This window comes from Leopardus geoffroyi, chromosome A1 (genome assembly GCF_018350155.1).
Source record: "Leopardus geoffroyi isolate Oge1 chromosome A1, O.geoffroyi_Oge1_pat1.0, whole genome shotgun sequence".
Taxonomy (NCBI): Eukaryota; Metazoa; Chordata; class Mammalia; order Carnivora; family Felidae; genus Leopardus; species Leopardus geoffroyi.
The window spans coordinates 151271469-151298794 of NC_059326.1; the positions used below are offsets into that span (position 1 = coordinate 151271469).

The 27326-nt window shown below is 35.6% G+C and overlaps 1 protein-coding gene across 27 annotated transcripts in view; it reads right to left on the bottom strand.

Moving 5' to 3' along the window:
• Nucleotides 1–27326, bottom strand: part of MEF2C (myocyte enhancer factor 2C) — a 172308-nt gene that overhangs the window by 78041 nt on the left and 66941 nt on the right. For 14 of the 27 annotated variants that reach the window (XM_045497449.1, XM_045497596.1, XM_045497565.1 and 11 more), the window contains one exon: nucleotides 18181–18376. In XM_045497449.1, coding sequence (XP_045353405.1) covers nucleotides 18181–18234 — 54 coding nt within the window. In that variant the 5' untranslated portion in view covers nucleotides 18235–18376. Of the gene's footprint in view, nucleotides 1–18180; nucleotides 18377–20199; nucleotides 21747–27326 lie in introns of those variants that run through there. The other 13 variants (XM_045497457.1, XM_045497602.1, XM_045497560.1 and 10 more) reach the window with 8 other exon arrangements.

The window sequence follows — 27326 nt, forward strand, 5'->3', positions numbered from 1 at the left end:
TATTTATTTATTTATTTACAGGGGCACTTATTATCATTTTTTAAAGCTAGGTTTTTGAGGCATATGCTCCAGGAAATGCTGACTAAATCAACTTAGCTTATTTTTATTTATTTTTCTTGTGTGCATTGATGTATGTATGCATTTATGTATGCTCCATGCTTAGTGTGGAGCCCAACATAGTGCTGGAACTCATGGCTCTGAGATCAAGGCCTGAGCTAAGATGGAGATTCAAACACTGAATTGACTCACCCAGGTGTACTTAATTCAGCTGATTTTTAAAGGGACTATTTACGTTTTTTTCTTGCTTTCTAATCCAACCCATCTTGCAGAGGCCAGCTCAGTTCTATCTAATACCTATTTGTGCGTAATTCCCAAATTTAGATTCCCAATCCTCGCTTTTTTTTTTTTCCATCTGCAGACACCCAGTGGATCTCCTCCAGTCCTACGTCTATCTGAACGTCATAGTAATCTCTCAAACCTCCAAAGCTTAAGCCCATTATCTTCATCCTCGAATCTGCTCCCCGTTTTGGACTGGCCATCTCACAATAAACTCAATCACCCAAACTAGAGACCTCAGAGTGAACTTTGAATCCTGCTCCATCCCACACACCTAAATAAATGTGTTGACAGGAACTGTGGGTGAGCAGACAGAAAACCTGACCTCCTGGTCTCCTCAGTCCTCCACACTTTGTTAATACTAACTGTTTTACCTATTACCCTTTATATTTTCCTTAATAGCATTTATCACATTTTATAATTTGTTTATTTTTGTGTGTGATCATTTATTTAATGTCTGTCTCCTTCTCTACAGTGCATGTTCCACAAGGCCATATGCCATTTGTATTTGTTCACTGTTGAATGCACAGTGCTTGGAACAGCAGACACATATGGGCTCATGGTAAAAATCTACAGTATAAAACTCAAACAAGGAAAACTTTATGTGAAGTTTTTAGAAATATCAAATTGATGGACGCTATCTAAAATTATGTGATAGCTTGTCCCATGAAATATTTTTGGCAACTCATAAGCAGAATTTAAAAAAAAATCTATACTTAATGATTATATTGTTTTTATCACATTTGCATTAAAGGCAGCATGGTAGAAAGGGAAGAGCATGGGGCTTGGATTCAGAGGACCCCGGATTTAATGTGGAACTTGCTATTTACTAGTCATGAGAAATGCTTTTAATTTCTTTCAGTTGAATTTTTCTCTGAGTTCGATTTTTCATCTGCAAAACGGAGAGAATGCCTACTCTTAAGAGTTGCTGTGAGGACTGTATAAAATAAACACATGTACAGTATTAAGCACAGTACTTAACACTGAAGCTCAAAAGAACTACTTCTCATTCCTCACTTGGTTGATTTACACAAGAAGAAGAAGAGCTTACGAAGTATGTCTATATTGGTGACTAGAAGAGTCTACTGATTAAGGCTATTTGAAGATCTTATTATGCCTAATACAAAGATAAAGCTGAACTATGGAATCCGTACTGATCTTTCTTTGGAAAATATGGTATTTATCAGCCCACATCAGCTAGTCAATTATCTACTCAGGTATGTTATTTACATTTCAACTTGGGACAATTTTTCTTTGTAAAAATTGCCAATGTCTCACCTTTTGTTTTATGTTTATTGACTGTCTTTCTAAAGCGCTTCTAATAAAATATAGCTAGTGTTTTATTTCATATCTAGTTATACTACTTTAGGTACTTTTATTCTAGTACATTCAGATGAGTCATGATTCATATTAATAATGAGGTAAATAAAGACTATTTCTTTGAGGGGCACCTGGGTAGCTCAGTTCATTAAGTGTTGGACTTTTGGTTTTGGCTCAGGTCATAATCTCACAGTTTGTGAGTTCGAGCCCTGTGTTGGGCTCTGCACTGACAGTGTGGAGTCTGCTTGGAATTCTCTCTCTCCCTCTGTCTCTGCCCCTCCCTTGCTCTCTGTTGGTCTCTCTCTCTCTCTCAAAAAAAAAAAGGCTATCTTTTTGGAATGGATAAAGAATCATAATAATTAATTACATAGACATACAAAATGTCTTTTAACATTTATTTTAGATGAAATTTGGTTGTGCAAATGTACTTGCACATGGGTATTTTATTTAGTGAAACAGTGTACAGAGTAGGTTCAATGCAGACGGCACTGGCCCAAAATACTTTCATATATCTAAAACCACTTTTAATCAGACTTTCATAACCACAAACTGTAGGTGGAATGTCTCAATACAGTATGGTTTCTGTTGTACTCAAACCTCAGAATTTAGCACGTTACAACACTCGCCATCAAAGTACGTTTCAGCACAGAAATATCACTAAAGCTACTATTTGTGTTTACTTTGAGTTACTCCTCAACTTTTGTGTAAGCAAGTAGGCTAGTGGATAATGCATACTTATTTAATAATACCTGTCAAAAAAGTCAGTGCATATAGCTTCTTTTCATTAAAACTGCAAACTGAAATGGTGCTGACTGTATTAAAGCATTTAAGAAAATATCTTCAAAATCTACTCTTAATTGCTCTAAATTTAATTCTGTATTATGTTCATGCTCTTCATAGCATACTCAAAATGTATTTTATAATGCTTTTTCTCATTGTGCATAGTTAGATAAAACTATTTTTTAAGCATTAAGCTTTCTAAAGAGACCCGGGATATTACTCTTCATTTAAAATATGCCACTCAATGACAAAGATTGCAATTCAGAGCTTTTATACTTAAATATAATAATGTATTGTAATGATTACATTTTCATAACTTGACAATAGTTTGTGACGGGGACAAGTCCATTTCTATTTAAATAACATATTTGTAACCTTAGGTGAGATGGAAAACTGTTTTCATAAGTGGTTAGGCAAAGAGATGCTCTTTTCCAGTGTTCTACATCAATCAAGGTGCACTGACAAGAGAATAAAGCCAGTAGTGTTTAGTGGACATTGTTACTCGGCATTTAGTTTTCAGAATTAAAGAGATTTAATATGTAATATATGCATGGAAAACAAAATTAGTCTGTAAGCAATGACCATTTTATGTTTTTTTCTTTACTTCTGGAAACAGCCCCAAATATAATGATGATGTTGTAGTAAGAGGTTTCAGTAACCTCGAGTTTTAAATCCTAGCATATGGGCAAGCATCACACATCTTACATTTACAATTACTTTAGAACTTACTAGGTATGAATCAGGAATTGAAATTAGAATTTGAAATTGAGAAAAGTCACATTCATTAAACATACAGATCCATACAACTCAGTTATAAAGAAATTTGGTAAATCTATTCACAGAAACAAAAATAATTCAAGCAATTTTGAATGAACATTTTCTATATGCCAGATGTGAAGTAATATTTATTGACTATTCTCCATGTCAGACATTTGTGCTAGATGCTGGGGCTTCTATTACATATATATCTTCCTGAAGAGTTCACGTCTCTTCCTCACGGCTGGAGAAAAATAGTCATTTACTTCATTAATGCCTAAAAGCGATTTTCTTTATTTGAAAAAAAAATGCACTACTTAGTTAATAGCATTATCTTTTCAGTTATGTGTAATGATTTCACATTTTTATCTAGAGTTGGGTGAATTCAGTTTGTGTTTTCTGACCAACCTTTTCTCTAGACCGAACAAGAAAAATAACAGTAGATGTTAACCCAATCAGGTGAATATGAAATGAAGCCTACCATAGTGGATATTTCTTATCTTGTTCTTAGTGAAAGATGATTGTGGCATTATGCCCCTCCCCATTTCCATCTGGTTGCTGGCAGGCTCCCATCAAGCTGCAAGGTTTCAATTAGTGTAAATGCCAATTTATTCTACGAAGCTTTCGTTGTTACATTCAGATAGAACTCATTTTTCCCTCATGGTGGTCCTCTAGAACTTTTTACAAACCTTTACCATGAGACTTATTCTAATATTATAGAGTTCGTTGTTTAGGAGTCTGCTTCTCCTATTGGCTTTGAGTTCTCCAAAGATCCTGTCTTGGGCTTCATACAAACTAGGCAGTGGACACTGAAAGAACATTTGCTGAGCTGGTGGATTATGGAATGGAAATAGTCTATTTTAAAGTCTGAATGTTTGGTGTGTGGCCAAATTTGATGAAAAAGATGAGGTTCTAAAGAAATTGTGGCATGAAGTCAAAGACCCTCTCCCTTTTTTGTAGAAATAAGATAATTTTGTTTTATAGCTTTTGAGCTAAAATAGCTTTTGCAAAGATTAAGCTCATTTCGATTTTTAAAAAAGTATTTCAACAGGATCTGCTACAGGGGTTTTATTGTTTTGTTTGCTACCTTTCAAATTAACCACTTGAAGGTTTGAACACTTAAGGTTTTAGAGGAAGAAACCAACTTTCAATTATGTTGGTTTCTTATAAAGCTTGTTTTTATAAGATTTCAATAAAAATTTGCTCCCGAGAGAAAAATAATAAAGTCTAAATGTGTCAATATAATTTTCTGCTAAAAGTAGATACCTTTTTTTACTTGACTTTTTGACAATTTAATCTCTCAAAAATAATAGATTTTGGATATATGTATTTGTTTTACTAAAAAGTTCACCTGTTAGTGACAGGAATCTTGAGACAAAGACTTACACCACTTTGGAATCTTAGAGAGGCTAGAGAGTGTCTAGAGAGAAATACACGTGTACATATGCTCTAGATTTCAAGAAAAAATATATATTAAAAAGTTCAGAGAAAAATGGTCTTTATTCCTTTCCTAGATGATTCATCATGAAGGATGGAAAAGTGTGAAGATAAAAATTTAATTTTATAGTCACAAGATACAGAGATAAAGGGACAGGATCTGCAAAATGCATTCTTTGAGCAAAAATTCACTGAACTTTCCAATGAGCTAAGATTTTCAAAAAACATGTATTTGGCAAAGAAAGTATTCAACGAAGTCCTCATCACGGTATTATAGAATTGATACTAGCTGGTAGTAATTTTTATCATTGGATTAGATGAAGATGTAGAAGGCATGCTTATAAGATCTGCATATAAAAATAAATACTACTACACTGGTAGAGTGTCTATCCATAGCCGCCTCTACAGACTAGAAAGCTGGTCACAAACAATATGATGAAAAAGTTAATTTTAAAGTCTTTGTTCATATTTTAAAAAAAAACAATTCTAGAAGCTCAGGTTGGAGGAAAATTAATGTGGTGGCTGATATGGGGGAAAGGATCTAAAGTTGTAGTGTTCCAGAGTGGGAATTAATTATTCTAATGATCTTTTTGTTAGTACTAATTAATCTTTGGCACTGTATTCAGTTCTGAGAATTACATTTTACCATGACACTGACAAAATCAGTGTCTATAGGATGGCAAATAGGTTGATGTAGGATGTAAGAATAATTTTGCATTAGAAATCATTAAGGGAATCTGGAATGTTCAATCCAGAGAAATAGAGTTAAAAGTGATTTGCCAAACACTTTCCAAAATCTGAAGATTTCTGGCCATGTAAAGAGGCAGATGAGTTATTCTGTTTTACTCTACATATTAGAAAGCATTGCTGAAAATCTTTTAAAGAGGCTCAAAATAGAACATCTAGGGAGGAGAACTATCAAAGAGTGGATCTAGTCTGACAAAGTAGGAAGCAGTTCATTCCTGAGAATGTTTAAGTAGAGCTGCATACCAAGGAAGGTACAGAAGGTATTCCTGAATTAAGCAGAAGCTGGACCAGAGACCTTTAAAATATTTATTTCAGATTTTAGATGTTCAGATTCTATGCCTAGATAGCACACGCTTCTAGGTCAAGGGGAAAATCTGACTGAATGGTAATATGGTTGAAAACAAGAATCTATTTCTGTAATTTCATTCTATAAAATGCCTGTGTTTTGGTTACCCAATCTCATCAATATATTATCATAATCACCTCTAACTTCCATATTCCAAGAAGTAAAACAGGGTCACTTTCTTTTTATAGTTAGATGAGATACAAAGACTGTAAAGAATTTGAGTTACAATTATGGACAGTGCTGAAAATGCACAGAAAAATAATTGTCCAGATTGATAAAATAGAAAATTCACACTATTAAGATATTTTTAAAGAAGTAGTATATATGCATCATTACTGGGGCAGTGTGGTATAGAAGCAAAAATACAGGAATTGAAAATCAGGTCGGAGCTCTGCCATTTATGAGCTGTGTGCTCTTGGGTAAATTGTTTAACTTATCTGAGTCCTGGTACCTTCAACCACAAAGTGGAGGTTATAATGGACATCTTGCAGAGTCATGAGAGTTCACCGAGGGCCATAATAAAAGTGTAAGTGACTTGTTGACTGTGAAACACTTTACAAGGCAGGTAGTATTTTTTCTCTGATGCATCAGGCTCAGTTAGTTCTTGTTACATATGGTAAAAGACTGCTGTCCTAGAACCTGCCAACTTGGGTTAACATTATTATGTCTAGGCTAGAGTTTCTCTCTCAACTAGACCTTGAACTTTCCGTGGAAGCTCAGAACTTCTCTTTTCCAATCTTATGTCCTGAAGTCCCAGAACAAAACTTGGCTAAATATTTGTTGAATGAATGAAAGGATAGATGCATGGAGCAATTACACCTTTTTTGCCACCCAAAATGAATGGCTAAAAATGAATTTCAGTGCATGCTCAAACTATGTTAATAGGACATAGGAAATTTGCCACTGAGAGGAAAATTTCACATAGTTCTTTTTCTTTTTTGCCATATTAACTTATGGGGAAATATGCTTTTGGTAAAACTGAAATTCAGGACAGAAATTGGAGTGGGCCAAATTTTGTGTATGGGTTTGTTGGTGAAATTATCATATTTCTTATGATTGTTTTTTTGGTAAGTGTTGATTTCATTTGGTGACTTTTTTTCTAAGAAGTTAAAGACTTTATAATAAGTTATCTCACCACATTTGACGGTATCTCTTTTAAGTTACCATACGGCACAGCTTACCATCCCCATTTCTCAGATGATACTTTTGTAAATGAAGACATAAAGTGTCACAAAACTAGTCCTTGGATGAGCTAGAAATACAACCCTTTTCACACAAAATTCATCCTTCTGTCCTCTAGTTTTTCCCTCTTCTAGCTGGCCATGCATTTCAGGGGCTGACGGGCGGCACAGTATGAATCCCATCAACTGTTCACTGAGCAGTGTACAGGCACATTAAGAATTGTCAGCAATTCTGATGAGTACAAGCAGAATAGTGCATGAACTATTAATTCATGTAAGGATAGCTTTCTAGGTTAAAGTAAAAAAAAATAATAATACAGAAATTGAGAAGAAGTTGGCTTCTATGTTCTCACAATAAACCAAAGCTGCTTTTGTGTGGGTGCTTCAGCCACTTCTGCCCTCAGGACCTCCAGCCATTCCCACTAAAGCCAGTGAGAACCACATGCATGCACCAGTGGGCACACACTAGTTCTATATTTATGGATGTTTATTTAATTTCACAAAATGAGAAATATTTTGGTTGGTAGCAAATACAGCTCTGTTTACAGCCAGAATAAAAAAGGTAGGACTCTGATTTACACACAGGCAATGTAAATATCAAGTTCTAAAAACAGAGGACAAGACCTGTATCATTTCCTACGGGGTAGGGATATTAGTGTGATTACTGTGTAATGGAAGGGGCATTTAATAATGAGTCTCCCGGCCACATGTGTGCCTGCTCCGTTCACCCTCCCAATCTGGGCTCTGTTCACGTAAAGTTACCTCAGGAGAACTTTCCTGCCATATAAACTGTGAGAGTCCTCGTATCTTACAGGAGTTCGGAAAAATGGAAAGAAAAGACCTTTGGGAACAGCAGCTATTCACATCTCTGAGAATAACTGAGTCCTGAACTCTAGAACCTTTGATGCATTGCTAAGGAAAGCAACAATAACTTTATCTATGGGTCCCTGATACTTCTTTCCACCACCCAGAACACTGTCAGCTGAATCTTAATTGAACTGCTCAATGAGTGGAAAACTTTTTGTTCAGTTCTTTAATTCATAAAGTGACATTAGTTTCTTTGTTTTACAACGTATTTGGGACTAATATACCCAACTAATTCTACTTTCAAAGTTTTGAGGCTTTATCTTTTTGTTGTTGTTGTTGTCCAACAAGAGTCACGAGAAATATAATCCGCATCCTATGAAAATATTTTAGATTTAGATCCATTCCGCCTTACTCCCAACATAGTTTCTCAGTTTCCTCCTGGTTAAGGAAATGGAGCGACTAATGAAGGACAAGATGGACAGTTCATAGATACAATGCGCTCTCTAATCCAGAGCCACGAAGTCTTCCTATGTGTTTAATGGGTTAGGGATGGAGTCAAGAGTCTGCAACGACAATCTCTAATTGAAAAAAAGGGAAATGCCCTCTTAAATGCTCTTTTTCTTCCCCTGGCTTGTTCTGACAGTAAGTAATGGTACAACTGTTCTACACTATTCCTCTTCAGTTTTATTTTGTTTAATTCAGTCTGTCATTAGAAAGGCTTGCGAGCTTTAGGCTTGATGATTACTCTCGGTGGGAGGAAGTAATGCCACTGCAGACTCGTGTTAGACAAGCGCTCCTTTATACAATGACGGGGCCTGCCATCGTAAATGAAAGGCTCTTTAAAGAGCAGTGAGGGACTCTTTTAAGCAGACTGCTACCATGTGCTTGTAACCCTCCAGCACAACTTGCGAGGATGAGACAGCAATGTGTTCTGCTGCAAAGAGGACTATTGTCCTCGTTGGCCTCAAGCGCATTGAGCCGCGTTTCACTGCAGTGTAGCAGGATTTCCAAAGGGTTTGCAAGGAGTAGTTCCTAAAATTCTGAACAGAATAAAAGAATGAAAACAGGGGTTTGAGAGTGTGCAATTTAGAACTCGACCATCTCCTCACCCTAAGCCAACCCCCAAGCCCCAAAATAAAATTTAAAATTTTGTGCACTGCACTCTGTTTTGAGGAAAAATAATAAACATTGGGTTAGATCACAGTTAAATAGTTGAATGTATATGAATAAACTTGAATGTTTATTCACAGACTCACAGGGTCTGGGTTTTAAAACTTGTGATAGCTAATTTCTGATACATCTGTCTCCAGGAGGAAAAGGAAGAAAGATGATCTACAATTATTAAAATTACCAGAATTTAAAAGATTTTGTTGTAGTCCATTTTTAAGCCTAAAAATGTTCTGGATTTTAAAGAGATGACTATAACATAGTATGTTTTTAATTTTTTATATGTGCTATTCAGGTCTCCTTGGTTCATTAAAAGGCTGATTTATGTTCTAAATTCAATCTGTAAATGCAGCCATAAAATAAATACCTCTATCTATTTCTCTATACCCCATATACGTACAAAATATTTGAATATGAGACAAATTAAATAAACCAGATTAATATTTTGGGGGCAAAACATGTTTACTAGTTTAACAAAGCCAAAATGTACCTAAGGTAAAGGTCAAAGACTACTTCATTCCCTGCTGAGCAAATGCTCAGGAAGCACATTTGTCTACGTTTCCTGTCATAACAGGAAGAGTGTAACTTCTTCCTTTCCACGATGGCTTCAGTTTTACCTCCTAACTCCAATATTTTCTCCCTCAGGGCCTTCCAAATCAATCCTCACAAGACAGAAGGCAGGAGGCTGTCTCCGTTGTAGTTTCCAAACAGTTGCGTTTGTTGAAATGTTATTTAAATGTTAGTGATTTCTTAAGCTAAACTGTTCCAACTTAAAATTAAAAGTCAAATTTCCAAACATTTAGAGTGGATCTCTTATTCCTATTAGTGGTTCAACATATTTCAAAAGAAATGCAAATATATATTCCATATTATGCAATTTCATTTACTTCAAGTTAATTACGTGAATTTTCTTTTTAGACCAAAGTTATTATTCTGGGGGTGGGGAGGGAGAGTTGCCATATTGTCTTCAATAAGAGTATGTGGGGGATGTAAACTTTAAAAATACTTGCATCAAATTTTTGAAAGAGCTTATTTTAAACGAATAAATTATAATGTTAGAGGAAGTCTAGACTGCAAAGGACAGAGCTTTTGAGAAAATTAGCAACACGTTCTTTAATCTACAGTTTGGAAGAAACCTCTGGGTTTATGTGGTCTATTTATAATGTTAATATTTTTAGGGTTGGTTTCTTAGTAATACAATGTCACACACTTTGGTTTGTGCATTTGCAAAACAAAAGGTGACTTATTGCAAACAGAATGGGGTGTGCATGCATTCACAGAGGTGGAAGGTGCCATTCAATGCGAACTCTACACAAACTGATGAAGATACAATGAACACAAACGTGGGAATTTCTCTAAATTATAGTTTTAAATGAAAATTGAATGAGATATATAAACTAGAACTGAAACAAGACGTCTTGAAGCCCTCCAGTTTGTGCAGATAGTTACTGTATTCCTTGTGAAAATTTTGGCACCTCTTGGATTCCCTATCAAAGGAAACCTAATGAATGAATTTGATGGCAGTTGAGACAATACTTCTCTGGTAGTCAAGGAATAGAGTTAGTGGATATAAATATAAAATAGCTCACATGTATGGGATGTATAGTAAATGTGTGGTGCACTATTTCTATGTTTCACCCATATACTGGGGAGACCATTTGTGAACTGTTTTTAAATTGCTACGAACAGAACAGAAATGAGTGGCCTGATGTCATAGCTGCTCAATGTACATCGGAACACTCTAGCTACCTCTTTGATTTGGAAACTCACAAAATACATTTTTTTTTCTTCTGGTTTCCTTTTTCAGTATCTTCAATCACCAGTAATTCCAGCTCTCTGAACAAAAACTTTTCCCCCTGTGATTTTAAGATTAATGAAAGAATGATTTAACTTAAATGCTGGGGAACCTTTAAGTAGGAGCCCACAGGATGCATCAATATACCTATAATTCAGTTCTGAAATGTTCTATGCCCTAATTCATTACTATGATACACTCTAATTATTTATTGATACCAAGTTTAGGGAGGCAGTTTAGCTGTTAAGAAATGATACTGAGAGTAAAAAAGGCTTAATAATCACCAATATCAGTTATCTGTGAATTTATTTTAGATTTAAATCAACATTTCTGTGATTTTTTAAAACTTTAAAAAATGCTTTTATTTATTTTTGAGAGAGAGAGAGAGACTGTGCATGTGCTCATGCAAGGCGGGGGAGTGGCAGAGAGAGGGGGACAGATGATCTGAAGCAGGCTCTGCACTGATAACAGCAAGCCCCATGTGGGGCTCGAACTCACCAACCGGGAGATCATGACCTGAACCGAAGTTAGATGCTCAACTGACTAAGCCACCCAGGCATCCCTATTTAAACTTTTGATTCACTTGATTTAAAACAAGCTTCCAGATATTCATGGACTAACATGTATAACTCTTCGATAGCAATTTAAGTATAATTTCCTCTCAGATACTATATACTTGCTTGGTATGCATACAGGCAATGGACAAATCTGTAAGTTCTGTTCGTGCAGATGACAAAAGAAAAAGTATGACTGGAATAATCTGTTCAACTCATGGTTTAGAATTAATTACAAAGTTATCTTCCTGAAGCCATTTATTTGTCTTTCTAAATTATCAAGTTCCTCACATTTAAAGAGTAGGTTAGTAGGTTTTTACCCTCAGGTTTAGAACTGTAATTAGCCTTTTATTTACTGGCATTCTGGATATCACCTTGAAGGAACATTACAGTACAATTTTCACTGAAATTTTAGCTAAAATTCTAAGAACAGCCTAAAATAGTGGAAAGTAGCAGAAAGTAAGGAATAATGCTTGTTTCTTTTGAGAGTCATTTGATGAAATCAATAAATCTCTTTTACTCACTTTATTATTTTTTTTTTAATTTTTTTAATCTTTATTTATTTTTGAGAGATAGAGACAGTGTGTGAGCAGGGGAGGAGCAGAGAGAGAGGGAGACGCAGAATCTGAAGCAGGCTCCAGGCTCTGAGCTGTCAGCACCGAGCCCGATGTGGGGCTCAAACTCATGAACCGTGAGATCATGACCTGAGCCGAAGCCGGACGCTCAACCGACTGAGCCACCCAGGCGCCCCTCTTTTATTCACTTTAAAAAAGATTAGATTTCGTTTAAAAACATCCTTATGTAGAAACTGTTCACAGGTTGCATCTACACTGAACATATTTCTCCGAGTTCTTTTTTTCTGAGCCTATTTAAAATAATTTATAAGTTATATAAAGAAACTGGGTGACTCAGATGGTTAAGCATCGGACTCTTGATTTCAGCTCAGCTCATGATCTCACAGTTTGTGGGACAGAGACCCTTGTCCGGCTGTGTGCTGACAGCCTGGTGCCTGCTTGGGATTCTCTCTAGCTCTCTCTCTGACCCTCCCCTGCTCACACTCTCTCTTTCTCTCTCTCTCAAAATAGGCAAATAAACATTAAAAACATAAAAAAAAAAAAAAAGAAACTGACATAGGGACCTAAGAAAAGAGAAAAAGTTAGAAAATTTAACAACTATGATCTCTGAATTCCTTTTAGTCATAAGGGGATTCTCTTGTTCTATTAAGAGGAGAATGTTGCTAATTGTCTTTAATTTGTGCTCCAGTTATTGCACTGATAATTACATGAAATTTTGTTTGCTGGCAAAAACTATTAGTGTGCCAGACCTGATGGAAGAGAACTTAAGACTTTTAAAAATCTTCTTCCCTTAGCTTACTATATTAGGTCCTGACTGTGTTATTTGGCAAATATTTTTCCCTTACAGTTATTCAAATATTTAAATGTCTTTTTATTTTTTTATTTTTTTTTAAATTAAAAAAAAATTTTTTTTTTTCAACGTTTATTTATTTTTGGGACAGAGAGAGACAGAGCATGAACGGGGGAGGGGCAGAGAGAGAGGGAGACACAGAATCGGAAACAGGCTCCAGGCTCTGAGCCATCAGCCCAGAGCCCGACGCGGGGCTCGAACTCACGGACCGCGAGATCGTGACCTGGCTGAAGTCGGACGCTTAACCGACTGCGCCACCCAGGCGCCCCTTAAATGTCTTTTTATAACAAGTCACACAAATACATTGGGATTTCCCTCTCCTATCATTTCAAAGTGGGGAAACTGAAAATTTAAAATACAAACATACAAGTATAAACAGGTTTAGGTTAAACAAGCTTATTTTTTGTATATCTTTCTTCTTGATACAACAGATATAACAGATTTCTAAGTATATTCTGCTTTTGTAAAAAGAGTGACACAAGGGTAAAACTCACTTTAAAAATCTGTTTGTTTTTTTTTTTTCAGGAGCATATTTACTGGTACCATATGAAGTAGGGTAAGATTATTGCCTGATTACTGAAGGTACTTAGGGGGTAAAAATAAGAAATGCAGAAGGAGACACTGAAATTGTAGTGTCAGAATAAAGTGGATGCTGGAAGTGATAAAAATGGTGACAAGTAGTTCAAAATAACTTGGTCAGTAACATATATTTGAAAATAAGTGCTGCAAGCATAGAACTTAGAAAACTACTCCTTCTCATCCTTGTCACAAGCCCTGCCCTGCAAATGTCTGTGATTTTCCTTCCAGCCCACAAGCCATCCTCTGCTATCAGCCACTCCTGCTCTGAAAGGATTCTCTCACCCCTTGTGAGATTCCAAAGGCTCCTTTTGTGCTCCTGCTCTGCTCTATTCCACTTTTCCTTCCAGCTCCCTTATAGCCTTTAAAAGGTAGAACCTTCTTGAAATGAGGTTTAGGTACCACTCTTTAGTGTTCTACACAGCTCAGGAGTTGTTTTAATGGAGGTCACATTAACTTATAAAAGCTAATGGTTTAAAAAGCATGAGTCTTAATAGGAACAGCTAATACGTACATTCATTGGGCGCTTATTATATGTTAGATGCTTTAAATTTATGCCCTAATTTAATTATCTCAATGACTTGAGGTGGGTACTATTTTTTAAACCTCAGTCTATTGATGAGGAAACTGATAAGGCTCAGAGGGGCTAGTATGTGGCAGAATTGGGATCACAGCTAGGTTCGTGTGTCTAAAACCCATGCTTTTCACCATTATGTTACACTGGATGCAGTATGATGTAATTGGGAAAAGCAAAGACATAAAACCATGCTCTTAGCCATTATATTATACAGGATGTAGCCTGACATGGTTGAGAAAAGCATGCGTTGTTTTGTTTTTTTAATCTGAAAGGTGTGGGCTCCAAATTTTGGCCACCACTTAGTATTAACTCTCTGACTTGAAAGCTTTGCATGATCTGGGCCCTGTCTAGCATCTAATCTTTTCTCTCATCTCTCCAAAGTCATACATAACAGACTCAAGTTCCACAAGCTTTCCTTTGGCTCCTTAGCAAGCTCTTTCCGTTCTTAAGGAGCTTTGCAAATATTGTTCCATCTGGAATGTTGTCACCTGCCTAACTCTGACTCATGTTTTAGTTCTCATCTTTTAGCATTTCCTCAGAGAGGCCTTTCATCCAATCCCCAATCTAAATAAAGCACCTCTTGTTATACTTTGATAGCGCTTTGATAATTTCATTCATACCACATATTTATAACATTTTTATTATATATTTGCAAATCTCATGTCTGCTTCATCCTACTAAGCCAGGGATCCACAAACTCTGGCCCACAGGCCATATACAGCCCATCTCATTTTTGTCAGTAAAGTTTTATTCATAGACACATTCATTCATTTACACATTTGTCCAAGGTTGCTTTCACAACTAGGGCAGAGCTGAGTAGTTGAGATGAAGACTGTATGGCTCACAAGGCCAAAAATATTTGCTATCTGGCCCTTTACAGAAAAACTTTGCTGACCTCTGTGGCAGATGATAAGCTGTATGAGATTCATCTGGTTTACCACTGAATTCTTAATGTTAAGCATATTGCAATCTAATAATATTTGTTGATTTAGTAAATAAGTGAATTATTCCCCTTTAAGTGGGGTTAATAAGAATTAAATGAAATAACACATACGTAATTCTTGGTACATGTTGCTACTTTTATTAAGTTATCTGGAAATTTCTATGAGACAAATTAACAATTCATGATTTTATTTATTTTTACATACTTGCTTAAGTAATGTATGTAGTTTAAGTAAGAAATTGAGAAATAAGTCGTTTTCATAAAGTCAGAAACGCTGGACAAATTTTTAAAAATAAAATGAGCTGTTCATTTTTTTCCTCCTCTAAACTGTTTTATGTATACAACTGGAGTTTCTGAGTGTTAGCTGTTCTCCTTACTTCCATCATGAAAGGTAGAGTAAGGGCAAAATTAAATTTAAACAGTTAGCTGCTGTTTTACAGCAGTGTTAGTTCTTAATGATATTCAACTTATACATCAGCTTTGTAATATTTCATTTCACACTTTTAAGTCTCTACTTCTCATTCTGTAAAAACACACCCTGTTCTCTGTATAGCCAAATAAACACCTGCAATGGCAGAGTGGGCTTTTACTACTTTTAAGAAAAGATGACAGTGAGCCATTGTGTGAGGTTCTATTATGAAGTCTGCAGTGGGGTAAGCTTCAAAAAGGGCAAAGCAGTTAACATTTTTCTTTTCCACATGTGAACACAAAGTTTAAAGGAAGCCCAGGCTGGGGGAGCCTCCGCACTTGGGATGATTGGCTCCTGCAGATTTGCTAGTGGTGGTGATTATTAGAAGTGACCTACATCTTGTAAGCTTTCATGTCCACTCTTGTAGTAGGTGAGTGGTGCACATAACAAACATTTATAAATAAGATGGATGTCTGAGACTGTCAATAGCCACTAAAATAATCACTGAAATATACATTAAAACGTGGCAGTTTTCACTTCTACCAATTCAAGAGTATGAGTGAAGGACCTGCTATACCTAAAGGTTGGAGAAGACTACACAGATCTGAAATTCTGTAGAATAAAACCAAGGAATTCATCTTCAGGATTAACAAAGTCATCTAAACTGAAGTGAATTTAAACAATTTTTCTTCTCCTACAATTATCATGACTTCTAACATGGATGAGAGTAACAGTAACTATAGACGCAGCATATGTAAATTAAGATAAGATGTTCGATTATTAGCTCAAAAGTATGTGTTAAAATTCTTCCATCCTGTGTGAGTTTTATGTTCCTTTATAAAGCATAATGAAAGCTCATGAATTCAACCTGCAGAAATTTTCTCCTTTCTTTGTAGGCAAAAGGAAGATACTATGAATTTCATGAACCTAAAAATTACCTGGTATTATCAATGAACTTAGGTGCTAATTCCTGTAATTTTTGACAGCACTCAAAATAGATTCTAGTACAAATAACTGGATCTAAACAGTCAATGGTACATGGTGTTCGATATTTCAGTCTTAATTTCAATTTCAAGCTGTAAGCCAACAAAAAATACTGTGGTATATATTGACAGAATTATTACTTTTTGGCTTGACCGATAGCTACAAACAATGTGTAGGAAAACAATGAAATCCATCAAAAGTCTTTATTTATCCTTTAACTCAATTTTCAGCCAAAAATAGTTCAAGTCATGTGTATGTACCTTAAAAATAATAATTTAAGGGAGTATCAACTTGAAAATCTAAAGTTTCTTTATCTCTTAATGACATACTGGCTTTGATGGCATAAATAACAACTTCTATTCATTATCATTTACACATATAACAACTTAAGTGTCCATCAATGGATGAATGAATAAATAAGTTGTTACACACACATATACACACAATGGAACGTTATTCAGCCATAAAAAAGAGGAAATCCTACTATTTGCAACACCATGGAGGGATCTTGAGGGCATTATGCTAAGTGAAATAAGTCAGAAAGAGAAAGACAAAGACTGTGTGATCTCATTTATATGTAGAATCTAAAAAACAAACAAACTCACCCAAAGAGATCAGACTTGTGATTACCAGAGATGGAGGGTTGGGGGAAGAAGAAATGGAGGAAGGTGGTCAAAAGGTACAAACTTCCAGTTACAAGATAAATAAGTACTAGGGTTGTAACGTACAACACAATGACTACAGCTACCACTGCTGTGTGATACACAGAAAGGCTGCTAAGAGTAAGTCCTTTGTTTCCTTATTCTTTTCCTTTTATTATATCTATACGAGATGATGGATGTTAGCTGAACTGATTGTGGTAATCATTTCACAATACATGTAAATCAAACCAACACACTGGACGCCTTAAAATTATAGAGTGATGTATGTCAATTACGTCTCAATAAAACTGGAAAAAAAAACATAGAAAAAATCTTAAACCAGAAATCAGTTCTAGTCTCACTTGCAGTTCCAAGAAGACAGAAGGGGAGACAGACCAGAGTGTCTTTATTTGGAGGAAATTAGTCTGGTGAGGGCATCTCCAAAGGCTATCCTCTTAACTTTCCCCAGAATAAATGAGCAACAGGCAAAACATGCCTCTCTCCCATGGTCAAGGAATGAATGTCAGTTTTGCAAGTTCCATTATCCATTTGTAATGGTTGGGATCTGGCAGTACTACAATTTGTTAGTTAACATTAGAATGCATACAAACCACCCAACTATCCTTGTATCACCTAACCAAATGCACTCTCCCCAACTGTGAAGGAAAATAGTCAAATCACAAATATTCATGGTATACAAGTCTTTGTCGAATAGAACATTTAGAGATATAAAATCTTTAGAACAAATTGATGGTATCATACAGTATTATCATTGGACTCGCAGAAAAAAATGGTAACATCATCTGCCTCTTTGTTTACAAAATTCGTGGTTTAAAGAAAATGGTATGAATTAATGAATAGTTTTTGCCTACGTGTTTTAAGTTACTAATATTTCGTGAGGGTGTTTGTTGTTGTCAGCACAATGCTAAATATTTTGGAGACATTTCAAAGTCTCTTTTAGTGTGAGTACAAATAAAGCCATTTTTATAAGCCTATATCCTAAAACTTTAAGTGCATGACCACAAAAGTCTTCATTCCCATGAATATAGGAATATCTTTGTTTGATGATGCGTGCAGTGCAGCAATGTTATGCTTATTAACTCTTAATTATTAAGCTATTCATGTTATACAGGGATAGCTCCCGTTCAAAATTTATTGTGAAATAAAAAGTGAATAATCATGAACATGTAAGCTATTTGTCTAACAGATAAGGTGATTCTTCCCCCTTAACATATGATAGAATATTAGCATTTAAACTGGCTACATTTAATTCACTAAGACTTCTCTTAATGTATCCACACAAGTTTGGAATGTTTTCAGGGTACCTTTAATATACCTGGGGGAAATGTAATAAATAGTCCATGTAAATAATGATACAAGAAAAAGTTTACCCACTCACCTGTCTGTTACGTTCATCCATAATCCTCGTAATCTGAATCTTTTTTCTCCCCATAGTCCCCGTTTTTCTTCTCTCTCTCGTCCCTGAAATTATGTATTTTTTCCTTCCTTTTCTTTCTCTTTCCTGTTTCCTCCAAACAAATCTCCTTCTTCAGCACTTGCACTGCTCAGTTCCCAAATTCCTGCATTCGTTCCTGCTGGACAAAAAAGAAAAATTAAATGCCACTTTAACTGAAAGCCAGTTTCATAAGAACTATCATATTCTAATTTTTTAAAAAAGAAAACTATATGGAAGTAAGCCAATCAAATGAATGAAAATATGTACTCAAAGCACATTGTATATCCCATGCAGGAGCATATCAAATAGGAACAGTTTGTTTTTACAGTTAAAATAATCTCATAAGTAATATAACAAGTCATTTAAATGACAAAAACTGTACTTTAAAGCCCAACACTTGAAATGTATCTTTTGCAACGAGTTTCTTAATATTTTTTAATGAAATTAGGTGACTATTTTCACCCTTCTATTATGAAAAATTACCTGAATCAGAGAGTTAATGAACCTCTATGTACCTGTGTATGCTAAGTAGGGCAGCTAATTCATTTCTGAAGGGAAAACAATCTCGTGTTTTGACAGCAGAGGTGATAACGTCCCTCGTTATGCAAATAGGATGGACTATTATGAAAGTGCTATTTGATATATGTAAATGTCAACTAATTTAAATCTAAATCCTTTAATCTTATTTTTAAAAAGTCACTGCTATGAGAACACTGTAAAAATAATATGGGATATTTAATCTTACATAATAAGCAGCTATCAGCACTGAGATCTCCTTTTCCTCTTGAAAGCCCTTAAGCTATATATTGAACACAAGAATCAAAAAAGATAATCATTCACAGAAAAGAAATGGTGGGAAAAAATTAGAGTATTACTCCATTTATAATGATACTTTTTTTTATAAATACACTTTTTATAATAAGCCATCAGTTCTCAAAATTTAAATATGTTAAAAAGACATATCATATGTCTTTGGGGAGTAAGATACAAAATTACAGAAGCCTGATACTCTATATATACTAGATATCTTTAGGTCATGAATTAAAATTCAAGAAAGGATCATCCATAATATAAAATAAACCCAGAGAACCCGAGTATTAAAAGTATGTATTTTACTTTGTTTTAAATTATATCCGAAAATATTTGAAAGTAATGAAAATAAATTGCCGTGAAATGTGGAAGTTAACCAGAAAGCATTCCACAATGGATTCTTCATTTGCAAGCAACAGCTCCAATTATCCTATCCAGTCTTATGTCAGAGAATGCAACTACTTTACACATGGCTCAGAATTTCCCTGTTTTAGTTGGTGTCTGACAAGGGACCTGAAAAATTCCCACATGTATTATGTAATGCTAAGCCAATGTCCTGGCTATTTAATAGATTATTTGGCTCCAATTCAAAGTTATCGGAACAGGAAAGCTGTTATACACTTGGTCTGATCATCAGCTGTCTTTTGATTTCTTTAATTTAATTTCTAAATTCTTTATCACCTTGAGTAAATTTCTTTAAATTAAAATTTTCTGTGGTTATCTAATTGCAGAAGCTATTATGATATAATTAGTTCTGGTGGATTAAGCGCTGCTTAAATACTAAGACCATCCATTCTCCTTTGCCCAATGCCTTTCTACGATACTGCGGCTCAGTTGTGCCTCTGAGAATACTATATATGTTGAGTAACATCATGACCACACAGTGCTCATCAAAAACTCCAGTGGTAATTGTAAATGTTGGAAGTAGTTCAAAAGTTTTAAAGAGTTATATAAACAACACACATTTGACAAATACACATGAAAAAATTAGCTATAATAACACATTAAAATCACATTACAATAGAAAACATTCATGAAGCACAATTGCATTATATATTCGCTGTTGCCAAACACTGTCCATCTATCTATTTTTAGAAACAGTCTTAAATATCACTCAACTGGGCAACTTTCCTGTGTTTCCCATAGTCTTACCTTAGAAGCCAGCGGCACGTTAGATTGATATTTCCCTTGCATGTGCAAGACCCCAAAGAGACAAACAGGCTTCCTCTATCACAGAAAAGCCAACCCATGAATCCACAGCAAATGCACATGGGACAATTTCCTTTCTTTTCGTTTAGCTGAGGCCGGTGGCACTATCGGCTTACAGGACTATGCCTGCCTAAGCGCTTATTGACTTTAAGGTGGAAGGTCAGGGTGAACAGATTAGAGTGTGGTGACAAGGCGGGGAAGACGAGAACTTCTACAGATCCTGGTTTCAAAATACAAATAACCAAACAAGCAGAGAAACATCCCAGGAGAAAAGTCTCTTCAGAAAGGCAGAGGCAGCGCTCCTCCAGAGCCAAACTTAGAAGAGTTCCTACATATCACCACCCCATATTTCACAACTTTGAAACGAGAGACACTTTTGAAAAAGAGCAAGGCAGGGATTTTAATTAGTGAAAAAGGATGGGAAATATTTTGCCTGAGAAAATTTATATGCATATATCAAACATGTGTATAAAATGGTCAGAACACCACTGGATATGTTTTCCCTTTTGAAATACGCAAGGTAAAGACAAACAAGCTTAAACTTCAGTAAAAATTAAGGTATTTTTCTGCTTTCCATAAAAATGAATATTTCTTGAAGTCTTGCCTGCTGAACATTTTAAAAATACGAAATCTGATATTATTATGTACACATGCAGACTACTACGCAGTGATGATGCGACGTTTTCATGAAGTAAAATATGTCACGAGATGTGGCTTAGAACATTTGATTATGGATCACCACGTTTCAGGGCTGCCAGTAAAAATTCAGAGTTAGGAAGGTCAACAATAGCTCAGGAGTTGTTTTCTTAGCATAACTATTTTTCTAAGCTGATTTTTATGCAAAAATTATTTTGCAAAGTCGGTTTCGAGTATTAATTTGTAGGAGGCCTAGAGAGGCTGAGAAAGAGATTATGTAAGTTTAGTAGCTTTTAAAACTGTTTTGTATGTATACGAAGAGGAGAATCGCTAAACTCCGTGTAGCAGAATTTCAAGTTATGCTGAGAACTTTCATTACATACAATCAACCATAAGCTTAAAATAATTCCAGCAGCCCTGCTGCTAACTTCTCTCCACATGAAAGAAGCATTCTTGGAAAATGACAGAGCCACAGAGAAACAATCAGTAATTAAAAAAAGAAGAAGAAAAAGAAACGCTCTACCACAGTTACACTCTATGGAGTTACAGTCTTCTGCATTTTTTTTTCTTTTTGTCAACCTAAATATAAGAAAAATAAAATCAAGCTGCTTACTAAAAAGGGGAACTTCATTATGGCAGGCTTCTGTTCACTTTGAGTTTGGCATAAGCAGACAGATGAAGGCAGAGTGGTTTTGAGACCCAAGTAGAGAAGAATATCTTGTGGACAGATGCTAAAGATCCTTCTCCCACCCCAGCTCTCTCATTTACAAACAAGTTCCCTTGAGTGACACACACCGCCTCCCCCCTTCCCAGCCTCACTCTTTTTTGCGCTCTTCCTCCCTCTCTCCCTCCCTCCCACAAAATCCCTCCCCTTCACACAGAAGAATCTTGACAGAATGGCAGGAAACACGCACAGACTGGTCGGGGAAGGATATGATGTCAGCAACCACGAACAATAAAAGGTGTAAAGGTGCTTCCTTCCCTAAACTGTTCCAGAAGTGTAAAATGGGAACCAAAACTCTTCACTTCCTTCTCTGAGCAGAACTGTCTGAGTGTGCCGTGCTGCATGCCACACACAGAGAGGCCTTTGAGAGGTTCAGATAAGGGACAATGACAGAAACGCAGACATGGCGACACAATTTTGTATTTCTATTTTTAAAGCACCTAAGAAAAATCCATTTCAGGTCTAGTTTCGTCTTTTGTATGATTGCTTTAAGGAATAAGAACAAGAAAACGAATTCACTTTGGTCAAGGAGGAGATAAATCACAATTACCATTTACTATGTCTCGCAGAAGTCATCTGACACAGCTAACGCAGCCGTATAATCTTAATTTACCCTTCGAGGCAAATGAAGAATTCTATACAGACAAAGAGCCAATTGGATAAATTATATTTTTGGTAAAAAATAGAATCACAAAAGCTGTCCAAAAACCAAAAAAAAAATCAATGTTTGTTAGTAAAACACATTACTTCTTTGCAACCATAGTTTAAAAAAAGATATAGGGAGTGGGGGGAATAGATGACTATGTTATTGCAATTCTCAAAGTTGTCCAAAAAATTCAGAGTAAGAACCAAAGAAACTAACATAAACTTTCAGTATATAACGAAACTATTTATTTTAATCTCATCGCTATTAGGTTCCTTCTAACATGGAAATGGCAGTCTACCATAAGGTTTCTGTAGGAAGAAAACCACATATCAAGTGGATCTGAGTCATCTTCAGATTTCAATCATCTTCCCACAACACTTTGATTTAGAAATTAAACACAACCTTCAGTTATGTGTTTTGATCGTAGAGTGAGACTGCCATGCCACATTAAAAGATGTGGGAAGAAATTAATTCTCTTCTGCTAAACTTATCTTTGCAAAGCATGTATTTTGCTACAATAAGCACAATGCAGTCACTTAAATAAAAACAACCTATGAAAAATGATCAAACATTAAAATATGTGATGTCAATCTGCAAAGAAAGAATTCTGGTTTTCTTTTACTCATATTAGCAAATAACTTCTTCGCTGTCTTACATTTTCACTAATACTAGCATCTTCATACAGAGTTTTATAAAAACTAAAGGCTGAAAACCAAGCACACTATGTCCAACAAAAAATGATACTGTCATATAAACACAAACCGGATGCTTAGTAGGAGATGAAAATGATCTTAAGCCCAGTTGCTGCAAGCCTGGTATTAGTAATTCAAATAAGTAAATGATTCATTATTATTTGAAGTGGAAAACTTTGCTTACTATGGTACATAGAGATACATTTAACTTTCTCCTTTATGACATATTTGAAAGACATATGAGGCATGTAACTATATTTTGGTTAAAATGAACAAGTAGAACTTTTACTTTTTTTTCTGCTTAAGGGGTATTTTGAACTTCGAAAGACATAACAATTATTATTATTCTCATTGTTACTCAACTATGTTATATCCTAAGAGTTGGGGAATACTTCCTTGGTCCTGAAAGTCATTCCATGTCTCTTGAAGTAAATTTATGATGTTGTATTACCCTAGCTATGAATGCTAGCTGATTTCATTTTAAAGACACATAGTCAAAACTTACCTTCCTAAGGGTACTTAAAAAACCACTATTATTTACCTCTGGATAGATACCATCATGCCAAATACAAAGTTATCTTCTCAATTTATTTCAATTTAGTGGCAATATGATGGAATTTGGAATTGTCACCAAGTCTCAGTAACATAGTGTCACATACAAATAATAATGTCATCTGTCAGTTCCTCATACATGCCACACTCCTTCCTACCACAGGGCCTTTGAATATGCAATCCCCCCTGCCTGGAATGCTCCACCTTCCCCTCTGTGTCCCCTTAACTTCTTCCTCTCCTTTCTGTCTTAGCTCTAATTTCACCTCCTCAGGAAGCACTCCATCCTTTCATGATCACAACAAATCCCCCGTTAGGACTCACAGCACCATGCCTTTCTTTGTAGCACTTGTCACAACTGAAATTGCCTGTCTTCTTCAACATCTGTGGGCCAACTTTCGTAATCACATTATCTACCCCACTGCCAGGCACATCAGAGGAGCCGGTAACTCAGTTGATTAACGAATTTAAGATTTTCACCTCTCAGGTATGTATTTTCTTCTGTTGCTAGTTTTAATGACTATTCCTGAGAATATTTTCATATTTCTGCTTATACAGAAGCAAGTTGACAACCTCACTTAATCCTCTGTCATATTTATATAGCATCTCATATATGGAATAAGAGTAACTCACAACCCGAAGTCGAAGTGGAAAGAATTTTGGAGTCAGGAGGCTCAGGTCTGAACTTGAGCTTGTTGTTTGCTCTTGCCTACAACAAGCTGGGAACAAACTTCTTGACGTGCAGGATGGCTACGAGGACTAGGTGTGGTACTGTATGCAAAGTGGGTACACAGCAGCACTGCAGACATGACCTACTACTTGTAAGATTGCTTCAGTTTTGAGGCATAAAACAAAAGTCGTGTTATACAACGAGGCTACCAAGCGAATCATAGTCCTTATGTACACCGTGAAGACTTCACTTTCCAGAGCTAATGATGAGCAAGTTCTAACAGGTAATGCTTCATTTATTCCTTAACAATAATCATTATATGAAGAAAAAAATTTACAGTGTTATAAAAATTAAGAAGTTTCTCTTAAGTATCAGTCATGGAAGAGCTTCAGGCTGCAAAAGCAGAAATAACTAGGGAAATATATCAATTTTCCCAATGACCATGGCTGCTGAAAACTCTACATTAATGCTTCTAGTCCTACTTTAATATCTTTCCCCAAGGACAAAAGGAGATGAAATGTATGTCAGAAATATAATAAGGCTAAAAAGGAACTCGTTTTGAAAACCTCTGCAATTAATTTAATAAGTGGGCCTAACCTGCCGTTATCACTGACATAAATCATTTTATTTACACAGTTCTAGAATTTAGGAGACATGCATACCTTCAAACAACCGTGTTGCATTATAAACAATTTAATAAACACGAGGGAAGCATACCTTCCCCATCATGGTTTTCCATGGTATATTCTGTCTTGAACATTTTTTTCACACTGCAGCTTAAACAGCCTTCTTCATTCCCCGTTCCAAAATAAACTCCAAATGGTCTAAATATGTCAAGAGCCTCATGCTGTTGAACCACATCACAGTTTTTTTTTTTTTTTTTTTTTTTTTGCCTTTCCACATCATATTAAGTAATTAATTCAGGGTTCTATCATGTCTTTGTTTTCCTAATTTTTCCCAACAGTACAGCCACCACCTTTTCTTTCAAAAGCCACTTAGTGATGTGCCAGGGCTTACCACAAAGGTAACCCCTGCGTTGCGTCATCACAAAGCAACAGCTACTATTTGGCATCACAGATTACGTTCTGTTCCCCAGCTGTAACCTCTCAGTAAGAACACGCAGCTGGATTTTGTGTCGCTCTTACTGAACAAAGCAAGTAAAGCACCACACAACACCAGTATCGGTGAAACAAAGTTGCCAGCCTTCAAAGCAAGCTAGGATTGAAGAGGGAGATGTTGTTATACGTTTTCGTGTTACTATAACAAAATCTGAGTTCCTGGGCATCTCATAATCCTTTCAGAAAAACATTTTATGTTCATTATTTTCTTAATCTTTTATAGATCATATTTCATCACTAAAGTGGAAAAACTTTAAAAATTTCTTTCTCAAAAGCCTATATGTACCAGACACCATGTTCAGCCTTACTGATACATTGGTGTGTGTGTCTGGGTGTGTGTGGGGAGAACATTTTCGTGCAAACCTGCAGCAAATGGAAAAGCTCCATTTCAGTCTTTCATAATGTGAAGATAAAACAGTAAGAGTACATTTTAAGACACCTGAGTAGTCTTAAATAATCACAATATTACTAAGAAATCACAATATTACTAAGTAATCACACCAAATAATCAAAGAATCACAATATCACCAAATAATCACAATAAATAATCACAATATTACTAAGAAAGTGATACAACTGGTTAAAAGGCAGTCTAAGTAATTATTCTGTATTCAAATGTTACATTAAGCAATTGAAAATTATGTCCTAAAAATAATTTGCTTCTGTTGTTACTTTCCTAATTTAGTTAATATTTAAAGATGACCTTGAAATAGAAAGAAATACTACTGTCCTCCTGCCAATGTTTTTGTTATACATTAAGGAGAATAAGCTTGATAAATCACCCACTATTTACACTGAATGTCATTTACTTTTTGTCTTTGGTCGACCTTCAGGAATTTATAAAGTTTACATAAAAGCCTTTCATCTAATATACATAATAGCCAAAATGCCATAATAATGTCTCTCAAAATATAGATATTTGATATTGCTGTTCTATGTGGCTCAACATGGAAACCAGTGATTCATCAATTTTTCTATTCTCTTCATCTCTTTTACAGCATCCTAATCAACCTAATTAAGGCTTTGTTCATCTGAAACCTCTGATGACAATTTGTTTAACTCTATCCCACTGTGGTCTTCTTATAAGGAGAATTAAATCTGATCTTCTGACAGCAATCATTAAATGATCCCAACTGGCCCCAATTAAGCCACATGGCTCACGGGCTTCCATACAGTCAAGTGCCAAGTTCTCTGCTCCATTCGCACATCATTCTTTACCTTGGTTTATTTTCTTAAAGCCAATTAAGTATGTGTCTTATCAAGTGGAACTAAATTTCCTTGTGTACATTAGCTTAAGACACAGTGCATCAATTGACTTTGCAGTCACACTGAAGTATCACACAGGGCTCCTAAAGCCATTCTCTCTAGCTGTAGTGCTATTAATGAAAACAAAACAAAACAAAACAAAAAAAACACAACACTTTAAATTTACTTACCCATGCTGAAAGTGATACATGTACCTTCTCAAATAATACACATATTCAAACACTTGTGGCTAACATAAATCAACAACAACTTTCTATCTGGCTTATTTACAATGATGTTTTAATAGAGTAGTATCTGTATTTGGTAGAGCTTAACATCCTTTTTTTTTTTTTTTTAAAGCATTTAAATTGTCTCTTTAAGAGCTGCTAAAAGAGTAGTTCCAAAGTAAGACTTCTGAAGTTAACCTTTCTTACCCTTAATTTCTGCTCTAATTTTTTTCACATATGCTCAATTGTAAGTTCTGTAATGATGTTCGCAGGCCTTCCTATGAATGCAGGTAGCCTCAGGATTTAGAGCTCATTGATTGTGTGCTACTCCAGGGAGATGGCTGATTAAAAACAGCCTCGTGAGGAGGAGTAGCTCCTATTCACATCTGGCTCATCTTGTTCTAAACTCTCATACCTGTATGGAAATTTGACCCCTAGCTCTGGCTTTGGAGCACTGCACTTTTCAGAGTCCTTTACCTTCGACGTCAGGGCAGAAACACAGTTAGATTAATCTCAGTATGACTGGTGTTTGACACAGTTTCTGAAGGCCTTAATCAATTATC